Here is a 13,015-nt window from a genome sequence, read left to right as displayed (position 1 = left end):
AATCCCCCAAGAATTCCTCACAAGTGAGACACTTAACGAGACAGAGGTTCACTAAATCTGATGTTTTTGAACAGAGCAGGATTTCAGAAAAGCACTGGGTTAGAAGAAACCTTTTCCTACAAGCACAACAATTTCCTCTACTAGGGATCAGTGTATCTCAACTCTCAGTATTGTCTCTGTCAGCACTTTCTGTCATCCAACCAACTGGCTCTGGCCATTACCAGATGATCACACTTAAGGCAGCAGGATGATCATGCTCAGACTCCTGTGGACTACAGTTAAAAAGAAAAGCCATTCCATCACCTAGGAGAAGCCAAGAGAACCAAATTCACTGAAATATCTGTGTTTATCAACCTGCCTGACCATACAGAAATTATTTTGGACATTTAAAAACCAAAATCTTTTTGTTTAACCAATTACTGCTGACCTGGCATTATAGATGCAGAGGAGTCACATTAGTGTCCCCAAGCCAACATCACACATGACTTCAGGGCCAGGTGAAGAGCATGCTGGATGCATTCAAAATATCAACAGTCATTAAAGTAATATTCTTCATCTTGCAAATTTGGAGCAGAGATAATTAAGTCCAGTTCTCCCTGACAGGAGAATGGTTTTCATATTTTATGATGAAAGGCTGTATTTTGCATGGCCAACAGAGAGCTATGTCCACATGACAAGACATTCACTCACCTTTGAGCGTCCTTACATGAATTGGCAGGTCACTCTTGGTACTGTAAACATCATCTCCTGCAGACTGCCTTCTCATCAGGCTTGGGTCATTCTGGACAAGCCAGTCAGCCACTTTGCTCTCTGCCGACATCATTTCTGTGTGAGCTGGCTCCTTACTGTAGGGTCTTCTCTGTCTGAGTGAAAATTTTGTTACATGGTCTTTTATCTTTATTTTACCAGGTGTACCATCATCAAATTCAATGGTGAAAGAGGCATGACTCTGTACCACAGGGGCTACCACAGCATCAACATCTTTTGTTGGGATCTCATGGACCTGTGTTTCTGGAGATTTTGATGGCTGCTGAAATTCTTTAGTTGGAATCTCAAAGTAACTTGGCTCTCTCCGGAAAGCAAACACAGATTGTTCTTGGGCCTCTCTATAAGTAGAAATATTCCCATTCATTTCCTCTTCATGTTGGGTTATCTCTTTTGATCTCTCTACAAAAGTGGGGGAAAAAAAGGATAAAATAACATTTTTTCAGTACTATTTAATTCACTTGTTTCAACTTCTTGGAAGGGCTACTAATCACAACCCCTCTCTGCTAGAGAATAGATACACTGTGTGGGAACTGAAATAAAACAGTTCTTTGTGCAGTAGAGCACATGCTTGATGGAAACATCAGGTTTACTGCACAAGTGAAAACAAGATGCCTCTTCCATACACACAGACTGACAACAGGAGTGTTAAGACCAAATGGCTCCCAAGGATGATGAGGTGAGAAACAGATAGAGGTACACAACTAACTAAAACAAACTTAGTTATTTACTCCACAACTGCTGTTTCTAATGGTCAAATGTTTTAGGGAAAACATTTTAATTCCCCCTTATTCCAATTTCAGCAGATGTAACCTACACACAGGAGCGTGCAAATACAAGCACAAAAAAAGAAGTAGTTATTACAAGTCTTGAAACAGGATGGCTTCAAACAGTAAATATCAAAAGTGTGCCAAAATTTTGTGTCCCATATCTTCTCCCACCACACCTCACCCTCCATTACCTGAGTAATGTTCCTCTTGCCTTCTCTCCTCCTTGTTGTTTGCATCATCTTCCCCCCACCAGGAGGGCTGCCCATAGAGAGGGGTGCGGTAAGTATTCGTTTCTAGGAAGAGGATAAGCAAATATTTTAACACAGAAAATACAAATTTACCAGGTTAAATTGCACAGCAAAAGGGAGAAAACAGCAGGGCCAGATGAGACCATGAACCTGCTACACCACAGCTATAACAACAGCAAATTATACATAATAATATGTTCAGGCTTTTCTTTGTTTCACCCTTTTTTCCTTTTTACATTCTATTGCAAGATACTAACTTCACCTCCTTTTATTGTCTTTCACAGCTGTGTTTCCCAGATACTGGCTTTTGTCCCTTTCTTGCCTTACTATACACAATAAGTAGAAGATTTTTGGCAGGACAGACTACAAAACACTACCCACAAAACTGTCTTCAACTCACCTGCAATTCAGGTGAAATCTTTTTTCCTCACCTTAATTGGGAAGATTTTAGCTCTACCCTTTTTTGTCCCGCCATGTCCTTGGATGTGTCCAGGCTAGGGATTTTTTGCACTATTTATCACTCCCACTGTAAGCGACACGCATTCCACAACAGGAAATTCTTGAAGCATTACAAACTTAGGAAAAATAGTAAAACCATCTCCTAACTTTCATAAAGAAGTAGTAAACTCTTGCTCTCTACAGCTTATTTATAGTAAACCAAATGAGTTGCTTTGCATAGTCATTGTAGGACAGAGGTTTTTCTCATGGAGAATTTCCTCTAGAAGAGCCAGGATTACATTATTTCTCTGTTCAGTGAGCACTCACTGCAAGATCAGGGCTTCACTGCAACAACTGGCACCCACTCAGTGGAGCTGATCCACTGCTCCTCGTTCTGCATCCCACAAAACAAGGCTGTGTTATGGCAGTGCCTTGGGCTGCTGCTGTTTATGCAACAAACAAAAAGAATACACCAAATTTGCCTGTGGTACAGTTAATACTACAGTTTTTTCATAGTTCAAGAGAAGCAAATAAAGTTGCTTTTGTTCTTTCATCTAGAGGGGATAGAAACACCAGGATGGGTCAGGGGCTGAGGTTAAGATCCAGCTTTGTTAGGCTGTTTCTGCCTCTGCTCACAGCAGCTGCAGCTGGCCACGTCTTGAAACCCTGGCTCCAGCTCCAGAGCCTTAGCTGGGCTTCTACTGCCAGCTGCTGCTCAGCTTGTGGCTTTCAAGCCACACACTGCTCTGTGCAAAGCAGCCCTCAAACAGCCCCGCAATTTTGCATTCTCTGATTTAGTAGGGACATGACAGAAAGCAGTTGTTTGCATAAGGGAAGTCAGGGGAGGAAGGGGAATTAAATAACTCAAATTAAAAAAGCAGCCTGATTTTATGCTGTTGTTTCTAAAGCTACACAGATCCAGTGGCCACTTCAGATATTTTTGTCCTAGGATCATTCCAGATATATAAGCTCATACACTGACAGTCCACAGGCAAAAATTTTGCTTTACAGACGCAGCCCACAGGCCCTTTTCTAGAGATCTTCTTCGTGTTTCAAAGATAACCACACAGCCTCCCTTCTCACTGAGGATCAAAAGAGGCTGAAAGTATTGCTCTCCTCCCTGCCTAGAGTGCATGGAAGATAAACCATGTTCCTATTATGTGGGCGCCCTTTGAAAGTTCAAAGGAGGAAGCATTTCTCACCATGATAAATTGGAATTGCCAAGCAATGTGTTTCATAACTGAGGGTAAACCACTCATGGCAGAGGGAGAAAAAATAATAAAAAACCTATTCACAAGGTTGTCAGTGAACTCTAGTCCAGTGCAGGGTTTGGTTTCTCCTAGGCTCAGAGCTGCTGTCACACAGCCTAGCAGAAACCTACCATCCTCTTTTCATGCTCTAACTTGCCCACTAGACCCCAGCCCACCCATGCAGGATCTGCTCCACCAGTGTCAGGCACTTTGGGCACACCACGGATTATTACCCTGTGGCTTGCAGTACAGACCTTAGGGTTGATGGCCAAGAGGCAGCTATCTGGGGGAAGCCAGGGGAGGGAGATCAGCACTTCAACACAAATCCATTAGCAAGAGCCACTGATGTCTGAGGTAATTTGCGCCTAAAGGGATCAACTACCCCATAGATGAAATGCAAAGACCACCTGCACTCCACTGCTGCACAAGCAGCACCTTTCCCAAGCACTGTGCTGTTACTGCTTGCATCTTGCAAGGAGCTGCAGCTCATTAACAGCTCATGTCTCCAGCACATCCCAGCCCCAAAGGGATCCCAAAGGCCCCCTAGTCCAGAAGATGCCAGTGATCTATTCCAAGACAATTGTGTCCAGAGGGGCAGAAGAGAGCTAAGAGAGCTCACACCCCACCTGCAGGACAGAAGTCTTCCCAGAAACTGCTCTAAGATCGGTGTCCTATCCGAATACAAACAGACCTTAAAAAAAAAAGCTCCTGCCTTTGCTGGCCAGGAGCTTTTCTACTACAGGGAAAAGGCAGCCAGAGGAATAAGTCAGACTTTTGGTCAGACCTCTTCTGTTGATGAGGAACTTTGGGATTACAACTGAAGCTGAAGGGAGAAAAGAAAGGATTTATAAAGAATAATGATCCAGTTCCTCTGCTGTCTCAAATTTCCCTGGGCTCTAATGGGTACTTGGAAATTACCCTAACTGCCCCTCTGACAAAAGCTAGCACAAAGTCAAAACCCCAGGGCAGCTCCAGGAGCACCTAAAAAGAGTGTTCCAGGATGGCCAGAGTGCACAGATCCGGGGCCCTCAGGTGGAAGATGCTGCAATGCACAGCAGCAGCAGGTTCCTCATGCCCCATGACACAGAGCTCACATGGCACCACCTGCAGTGCCTGTTACAGCATCTGTGACAAAGCTGCACATTTGTGTGTGTGGCATTTCACTCCTTTCCTCTCCCAACCTGCACAATGAACAGGAACTTCATTTAAAACTGCAAAAAGCACAGGTGGAAAGCTGAGGAGTCAGTATCTTGCTATTCAGGGGCACTTTCAATATTTTAAGAGCAATTAATATTTCCCCTGAGCATTCATATTAATTTCCATTTTGAGTAACACTGTCAAGTGACACAGTCAGTGTCATTCTTGGCTATTGCTGAAAGCAGACAGATCCTGAACCAGAGTAAAATTTCTCTGACTTCAGAAGAGTATTGTGGTTTAACCCCAGCCAGCGGCCAAGCTCCATACAGCCACTCACTCACTCTACCACCAGTGGGATCAGGCAAAGAATCAGAAGGATAAAAGGTAGAATATCATAGATTGAGATACAGAGATTTTAGTAAGAAAAGCAAAAGCCATGCACAGAAGCAAAGCCAAACAAGGAGCTCCTTCACCACTACCCATGGGCAGGCAGGTGCTCAGCCATCTCCAGGAAATCAGGACTCCATTACATGTAACAGTGACTTGGGAAGACAAACATCACTCCAAACATCCCCTCCCACTTCCTCCTTCTTCTATACATTACATACTGAGCATGTGGTATGGTCTGGAATATCCCTGTGGTCCCTTTGGGTCACCTGTCCTGGCTGTGTCCCCTCCCAGGCAGCCCCAATCTCCTCTCCAGCGTGGCAGTACAGAGAGCAGAAAAGGCCTTGGCTCTGTGTAAGCCCTGCTCAGCAATAACAAAAACATCTCTGTATAACCAACTCTGTGTTCTGCAAAAATCCAAAACACAGCTCCATACTAGCCACTGGGAAGAGAATTAACTCTACCCCAGCCAAAACCAGCACAAAGAGCTGCATGAATTTGCTGCCCTGCTCATGTCAGAAGCTTCTGTCCCTTCTAATTTGCCAGCACAACCGACACCTCTCCCAGCTCCAGCTCTAACACAACAATATTGTAGAAAAAGGGGAGGGGAGGGGGGAAAAGCACGAGGGGAAGGCAGATAAACAGATGGCTGTGACAGAAGTGGGCCAGGGAGCAGCTACACATGCAGTTGTGCCAGCGGGCTTTGCTCCTCACCAGCTGGGATCCATTTTAGGTAGCAACCTCAACCTGGACCTGCAGCATGCAGAGCAGCATGTTTGCCTGTGTCCTGAGACATGCAAAGCACCCTGAAGCCACCTCCTGTCTGCTCTGTTTTAGTGTAAGATGGATGCTCTTGCAAGAGCAGAGAAACTGGGCTTGCTCAAGTCAGCAGTGAGGGGAGGAACACCAATGAAAATGAGCTGCTCAGTCATTTTAATGACATGAGACTTCCTCCAATTGATGGCAGCTCGTTACCACCTCTCTCCACTCCGTGCCAGGCTGCCCAGATGGTGCCAATTCATTTAGACATATTTCTTGGCTCATCAATTCAGGCAGGCAGCCCGAAAACCATCCTTTTAGATAACTGAATTGAGGTCAGCACAAGCATTCAGCCAGACAAATACTGAGCTACCAGCGATGCTGTAATGCAGGGAAGACCACTGACATACACGTGTTCTGCTCCTGGATTTCAGTCTTTGGGGCAGTCACTCAAAAGCAAAAATGAAGGCTGTTTTAGCACAGAACAAGGGAAGTCCATTTGCTTAACAGTCTGAAAAACTGTGGCCTGCTAAATTAATACAGAACTATTGATCATCTGAAGGAGAGGCACCAAAAGAGAGAATGAGACGTGCCAATACAAAGGGCATATTTATGGAGAAGTGAATCACACAGAACACAAGGCCACAACCAGAAATGCACTCCAGGTGATGAAAGGCAAAGGAGAAAAACTGTGTTAAAGCTGCTTTCCATCATCAAGCAGGAAGAAGAGCTTTCAAGACAAGCACACAGCTCCCACCAAACAGAGGGGTCTGATTTCCCTTGAAGGTGTCCCCTGTGGTCAGGACAGGACTGAGCACTGTGCTTTGCCTGAATCTTCACAAAACTTCACAATCATGAGAGAGACAGTCAGCAACAGCAAATTTCTTTGCTCACAGAAGCACACACAGCTTTGAAGCTCGCTACTGCAAGTCATAACAAAAGCATGAGAAATCCAGCTTCCTTTAAGTCAAACTGTTTTTGATTCATTATTAATAACAATAATGTCCATCTCTAGAAGATGCAGAGTAGGTTTCTTACAGCAGAGGCCTTGAGGAAAAAAAAATATGATCTAGCTACAGCATTTTAAAATTAATTCCTTACATCTCTGCTTTTTCACTCCTCTCCAAAATAGAGGATTCAGACCTAGCAGGAATAATCATTAAGCAGTTCTCTGACTCTTTGCTACACAATTTATTTCCTATGTGCATGGTTAATCTGGGCCCTGGTCTTTTGTACCAGCTGTGAACATACACAGATCCCAGTGACTTTCAAATCAGGCTGATGATCACAAATGTACTTGTATCAATTACATGGTCAAACCTTAAACATGCTGCAGTTGCCACCACTCTAGTTCAGGCAAAAAAGCAGATATAACACCACTCCCTTAAATTAAAGGCTAAGGCAGAGCTGTGTGTCTAAATAGCTATTGCCATGATCTCATGGGGAAAGTAGCCAAAGACCATGGAAACCACTTCACAGCTGGGCACAGCTCCACTGCCTCCATCCATGCTGCCTGCTGACCTCAGCCCTGGACATCAGCAAGATTTTCAAGCTGTCCACTCTGCTGAGAGGACTTAACTAATGACATGGACGCTGACCTGGTGAGCAAACCTATTTCACAGCTAGGAGAAGCTCCTGCAATTGGTCCCACTCCTGCAAGTGATGATGCCCATTTCCCTGCAAGCAGCCTCCACCCTTGGAAACTCAGGCCTGCAGCAGTTATTCAGAGGTTAGTCATCAGATTCAGGATTACCCAGTCCCATCAGGCTGTGGCAGCTTCGAAAAAAACAAAAAATTAAGATCAGCCTAGGATTTAACCATGTGCTGAGAACAGAAGACCACAAAGCAGCTTATCTCATCAAGTACCTCAACTCAGGTAGCAACAGATGGGAATAGGGATTGTGACTGTCTTGAAATCTACTCAGTTCAAGGCTCTACCTGGCTTCCTGATAACTTAAGGCTTTAGACATGAGAGCTAATAGCTATTTTTAGCATTAACTAGCTGAGCTGTGGACACTTTTATTCATATCCATCTCCAAGCTACAGAATTAACCAAGCTCCTTGCTTCAAACATTTCACAGTCTGATGATTTTCTGCTTACAGGCAACATACACCCAAAAGCTGCAAGTTCAACAAAATAAAGACTGAACTGACTGTTTCCCATTCACTCCCCTGGATCTCTTTATCCTCAGCCCCTCACCTCCTCCCATTTCTAAGCAGCTCTAATTGTTCACATTGTTTTGCTAAACCTCTTCCCTGAAAGCTTGCATTCCCTCTGCCTCTTTTCCACCCGGGCCCTGGGAACCGATCCTTCTAAAGGCTTTTGTCAGCCCGGACCTTGCTTTAATTAGTCAATGCAAATTCCTAAATACCTACAGGCTTAGCAAAACAGCTCTTTCCCTAAAGCCTCTTTCTGCTGCCACTAAGCAAGCCCACTCCCCTTAAGAACACTACAACTCCTCTTTTCACTAATCATTTCAAATTGCTGCCAGTCCTCCCGGCAGCCGAGGAGAAGCAGTGCATGTGTGCAGCTGAGGACAAGGTGAATTAGTCACCTCGCAGATGAGAAAGGGATCCACTGATCATTCTGCTCACGTGACAGAGAGGCTTTTGGGAGAGCCAGGGACTGATTTAATGCTCAGGCCCTTGTTTCCACAGGTTTCAGTCCAATCCAGCAAAATACTTCAAACAAAAAGTCCTGATTTCCTCTATAGTTCAGTGGGGTTAGCAGCACTTCACAGATTTTTTTAGCTCTGCCCATCAGTCCCACTGCACGTGACATACTTCAGTGCTGTTATCCCCAGCAAGAACACAGAGCCCGTTTTGCCTCAGACCTCTGGTCTGTGCCCACTGAAAATGACAGAAACAAAATGCAGGTCTGCAAATCACAGGCCAGAGAAACAGGTCACCTTGCTGAGCAGTCACTCAACGTCCTGGCTTTGAAGGTGTTCCAAATATCCACTGCTTATGTTATGTAGGTTAAAATCAATGAGAGCGTATTTTGGAAGTTGGCAAGAATAAAAAACTGAGTGTTCATGGAACCAGGCAGCAGCAAACACAAAGTGGTTCCAGTTACTGGCAAAGCTTTCCAAGAGCCTCCTGCCCCTTGAAAGGCAGTGGAGAGCTCTTCCCCCGGTGGGGTTCACCTCTTCTCACCCTCCCCAGTGTCACACCTCATCATCCACAATTCCATCCCTTTACATTCACACTTGTCAGGCTCAGTCCCAAACACAGCCGCAGCCAAAGCAACACAAAGAAAGATTTTCTGGTGCAGAAAATGGGAGTGCTTCCCCACACAGCTGGAGGCAGCAAAGAGACCAGGGAGGAACATTTCGCTGTTTTAGTGCACTGTGCCAGCTTAGGGGGATTTTCATAAGGACAATACATGGGAGATGATGGTCAATCAACCCACTCCAATTAGTTATCATGAAGCCTTAACAGATCTACCCAAAGTTGTACACTTTTCTAGAAAGCTGCCATACCTGTCTCTAGGCAAACTCACCCAAGATGTTTACCTCACTCTTTTGCTTGCCATCCCCTTCCCTCCATTCTCCTCTCTGATTCTTTCTCCAACAGAGCGGGCAACTCCCCCTGCTAAACCCTAAAGCCTTCCAATTGCTCTGCCATCCTGAAGCCACAAAACCACCACTGGCAGTCATGTCACCAGTATGCTTCAGAACCATATTTGCTCCTCCCATGCACCAGCAAGCTCCAGAAAACCATGAACTGATACCTGACCAGAACTGGGCAGAGAGACCTGTCAGGACAGCACACACAGGAGGCAGGAATTTGGGTGAAATGGGTGAGACAAGACTGCTGGGAAGGTCCTGGCAAACCATAATGGGAAACACAGAGGAACCAAATTTGACAAAGGATCTCTAAAGGCAGGCAGCAGTTGTTAACAAAATGGAGGAGAGAAGGAATTTCTCAAATAGAAAAAGTTTGAAGTCGGGGAACAGTGAACCTGAAGCAAACATCTCTCAGTTTGGCAGCCAGCTTCAATCCCACATGTTGGCACGTTAGGAAACACAGCCATTTAAAACCATCCAGGGCTTTGTGAAAGAAATGGCTTGCTGCTTCTTTGCCTGCCAGCACCATGCCACAGCAGCTATACATTTCTACTCTGAGTCACCCTCTGTTCAAACACCAGCTCACGATTAGGAAATTAAAAATAGACCAGACAGGTGCCAGAGAACTTACCAAACCTGCTCTGCCCACAGGTTTTCCAGAACACACACAGCGACAAGGCACGTAGGAGCCATCACACCAGCTGAATTTTTTTTTGACACTGAATCTCCAAAAACCCAGAGTCTGGAATAATCCAGGAGTTTAGAAAGATGATCCTTCCAGAACTGCTCCCAAATGCAACCCACAAGACTCTACTGTCAGAATCATAACCCAGCACAGGGCTCCAGCTGCACTTTGCTCAGAATCCAGATGAACTGGTTCCCAAGCAGGTACCTGTAATTGCTTTCCTCTCTCCTTTCTCCAGCTTGGCTTGTGGGGACTCTGTGTAGACGCTGTGCTCCATGGGCTGCTCCGCCCTCTTCATGGCCGGGCCTTTGTAGTTCATCTGCAGCTGGCTGGTATACTTCTCGTGCTGCAGAGGCACAAACAGCACTGAAAACCTCTGCCCCACCAACAGATCACCCAAATCTCCGCTGCAGCTGTGCCCTTCAACAAAAAGCATGCACACCTGGGAAGAAGCTACAGAACAGAAGTACCCCATTTGGAAGCCATTAAGGGAGAATTCTAGTACACAAGGAGGTCACTGTGACTTAGCTCTGCAAAACAACTAATTAGAAAATCCTTTAAAAACTAGACTGAGAAGAATCAGAGCTCAGGCTATTCTCCACTCAGGATTCAAATCCTGAAATCTCCTTTGTTCTTAAAGGAATGTTATAAATTATTTCAGGGCACCCATCTGCATTATCTCAGTTTTTCAGCAAAGGCAATTGAATCTATTTTAATTATTTTTTCCAAACCCTCTCCTCAGCTAGGAAAGTGATTCTATCTTAAAACAGGTTCCATATTAACACAGTAAATCAGCTATTTAGAAGCTGGTTTATTACAAGTAAATTAATAAAAGGGCAAACCCATCCAGATTATCCCTGAGTAAGTTCAATGAATCATTTGCCCAATTCTAGCTGTTAAATTTCCTATTCTTGCCAAGTCCTAAACATGGAACCAGGGCTAGGAAGGCAGAATCTGCTAGCCAAGAGCTGATGCATAGCACTGATAGCCCAGTCCCACAGCTGAACATTACAGCTTCCTTGCCCAGAGGGGGTTGCTTTTCTGCCTTAGATAAAGGCTTATTCTGCCTTGAATATTTCTTACCTGCTACTGAACAATGTTTTAAAAACACCTCACTCCTAAGAGGACTGACTGCTCAGTAAGTAAAAATTGGGAGCTTGAAGGCAAAAATGATACCCATGAATAAATTAAGCAAACTTCAGCCTGACTGAGGAGGTGTGGTAGAGCTGGCATAAGTCACCGTACTCAGAAAAAGACATCTGTGCTCCACTTCTGGGAAGAAAAATGTTCTGCTGTGCTTCACCCACAAGTTCATGTGCTGGTTATTCTTTAACATGTTGCAGCTTTAAGTAACCTTTTTTTTTCTTGGCAGTTATGAACATACAGAACTTGATCTACATGTTAGCACAGGGATAGAAGATCAGAGTTGAGATAACTGGGAAATGTATCTCTCCTCAAAGGAGGGTTTCATTAAGTCCAAATCCAAGGAGAGCCTCACATTTTGAAACATTTCACTGCCATAAAGAGTATTTTAATATTTCACTCTGACTGACTATTACTAGAGTACTTAAAGTTTTTTATAAAGTGCACTGCACCCACCCACTCTTACCTTTAATGCTTCTTCTGGGACTTTGTGTTGAATTTGTTCCAGGACATACATATTTGAATGTTCAGAAAATTCATTAAGGAAAATACAAAGGACTTGAACGGACAAAGAAATTTAACGTTTAGTCACAGAAAAGAAAACAGGATCATAAAACCAGAAAGTCTTAAAATACACAGGGTAATAAAAGTTGTCTGTGCTGCAGCCCAGCTGGTCTCTGCTGTGCACAATCACATTTGCTGGGCAGATCTAGGACAGCTGAGGGGCAGCAGACATGGGGACCTGAGCAGGAGAAACCTGGAGGAGCACCAGCAACTCTGTGCAGGACCTGGGGGAGCAGCCAGAGCCCCAGCTCAGCTCACACCCTGATCCTCCCCACCTGGCTGGTGGCTTCAGGCAGACCAGGAGCATCCTGGCCAAGATGGGCCTGTCTCCCATGCTGGATAAGGCAGCAGCAGAGTTCAGATCCTTGCTCAAACCCTTGGGACTATGGAGCTCTCTTGCCCTGGCAAGGCCTTTCAGTCACTGCAGTTTTCTAGATGAAAAGTAAATCAGGTCATGAGCTGCTGTGACCTCTTAGGGAGGGAGGCATTCACATGGTTGAGCCCAGGCAATAATCCTCAGCAATGCTGTATTAAAAAAAAAAAAAAAAAAAAAAAAAGAAGGCATCTGGAATGTCATCATGAACAACCCAATCAGCACAGCAGAAAGCAAAGAGGAGGAAAAAGGAAAGATGGAAAATGTTAGACTAAAAATAAACCCAGTGATACTGGCCTAGCAGGGAAACTCTGCACAGGCTGTAAGTGAAACTGTAAATGGAAAAGAGAGAAATGCTGTCATGCAATGGGACACAGTGACTCCAAGACCTCAGGAGATGCTGCCATCCACACCAGGCTGACTGCAGTGTGCACAGAAACCTCTGCTAAACAGAGTGGCACCAAAACAGCAAAGCAGAGAAAGACCTTATAGCTGCCATAGGCACAGTACATCTCATGAAGTTTACTCTAAAACCTACAGTCTTTAAAATTTTCTGTTGAGGGCAATAAATTCTACAGCTCTTAAGTATAATCATTCATTTCACTTGAATATCCATGAAAGGGTGCAAGACTATATACTTAAACTCAGCTGCTTCTTGCTGAGAGTTGTTTTCTGTAAAAAAGTTTAAACTGGTATTGTAGCCATTAAAACCCACCCATGCTCCAGGCACTGATTTTTGCCTTCCCAGGACTGGAGTTCACAGCAAGTCTTTTGTGCATTTCCTCACACATCAAGAGACCAGAACATACACAAGCAGCTACATAAAAAAACCAAACATTTGCAAAGTCAAGGAAAGCTTCAGCTGAGGTTGCCTGTAAAAGATCTCATCACATGTGCAGCAAGACACCACCTTTAATGACAGGATCC

The 13,015-nt window shown here is 44.6% G+C and overlaps 1 protein-coding gene across 2 annotated transcripts in view; it reads right to left on the bottom strand.

Moving 5' to 3' along the window:
- CEP170B (centrosomal protein 170B) overlaps positions 1-13,015 on the bottom strand; it is a 58,485-nt gene that overhangs the window by 27,431 nt on the left and 18,039 nt on the right. Inside the window, exons 5-8 of one of the 2 annotated variants that reach the window (XM_058025581.1) lie at positions 11,618-11,676; positions 10,216-10,354; positions 1,727-1,828; positions 691-1,167 (exon numbers count right to left, since the gene is read on the bottom strand). In XM_058025581.1, coding sequence (XP_057881564.1) covers positions 691-1,167; positions 1,727-1,828; positions 10,216-10,354; positions 11,618-11,676 — 777 coding nt within the window. Of the gene's footprint in view, positions 1-690; positions 1,168-1,726; positions 1,829-10,215; positions 10,355-11,617; positions 11,677-13,015 lie in introns of those variants that run through there. The other variant, XM_058025580.1, reaches the window with a different exon arrangement.

This window comes from Melospiza georgiana, chromosome 6, assembly GCF_028018845.1.
Source record: "Melospiza georgiana isolate bMelGeo1 chromosome 6, bMelGeo1.pri, whole genome shotgun sequence".
Taxonomy (NCBI): Eukaryota; Metazoa; Chordata; class Aves; order Passeriformes; family Passerellidae; genus Melospiza; species Melospiza georgiana.
Note: the sequence above shows the minus strand (reverse complement) of the source record. Positions and strands in the feature narration are given on the sequence as shown.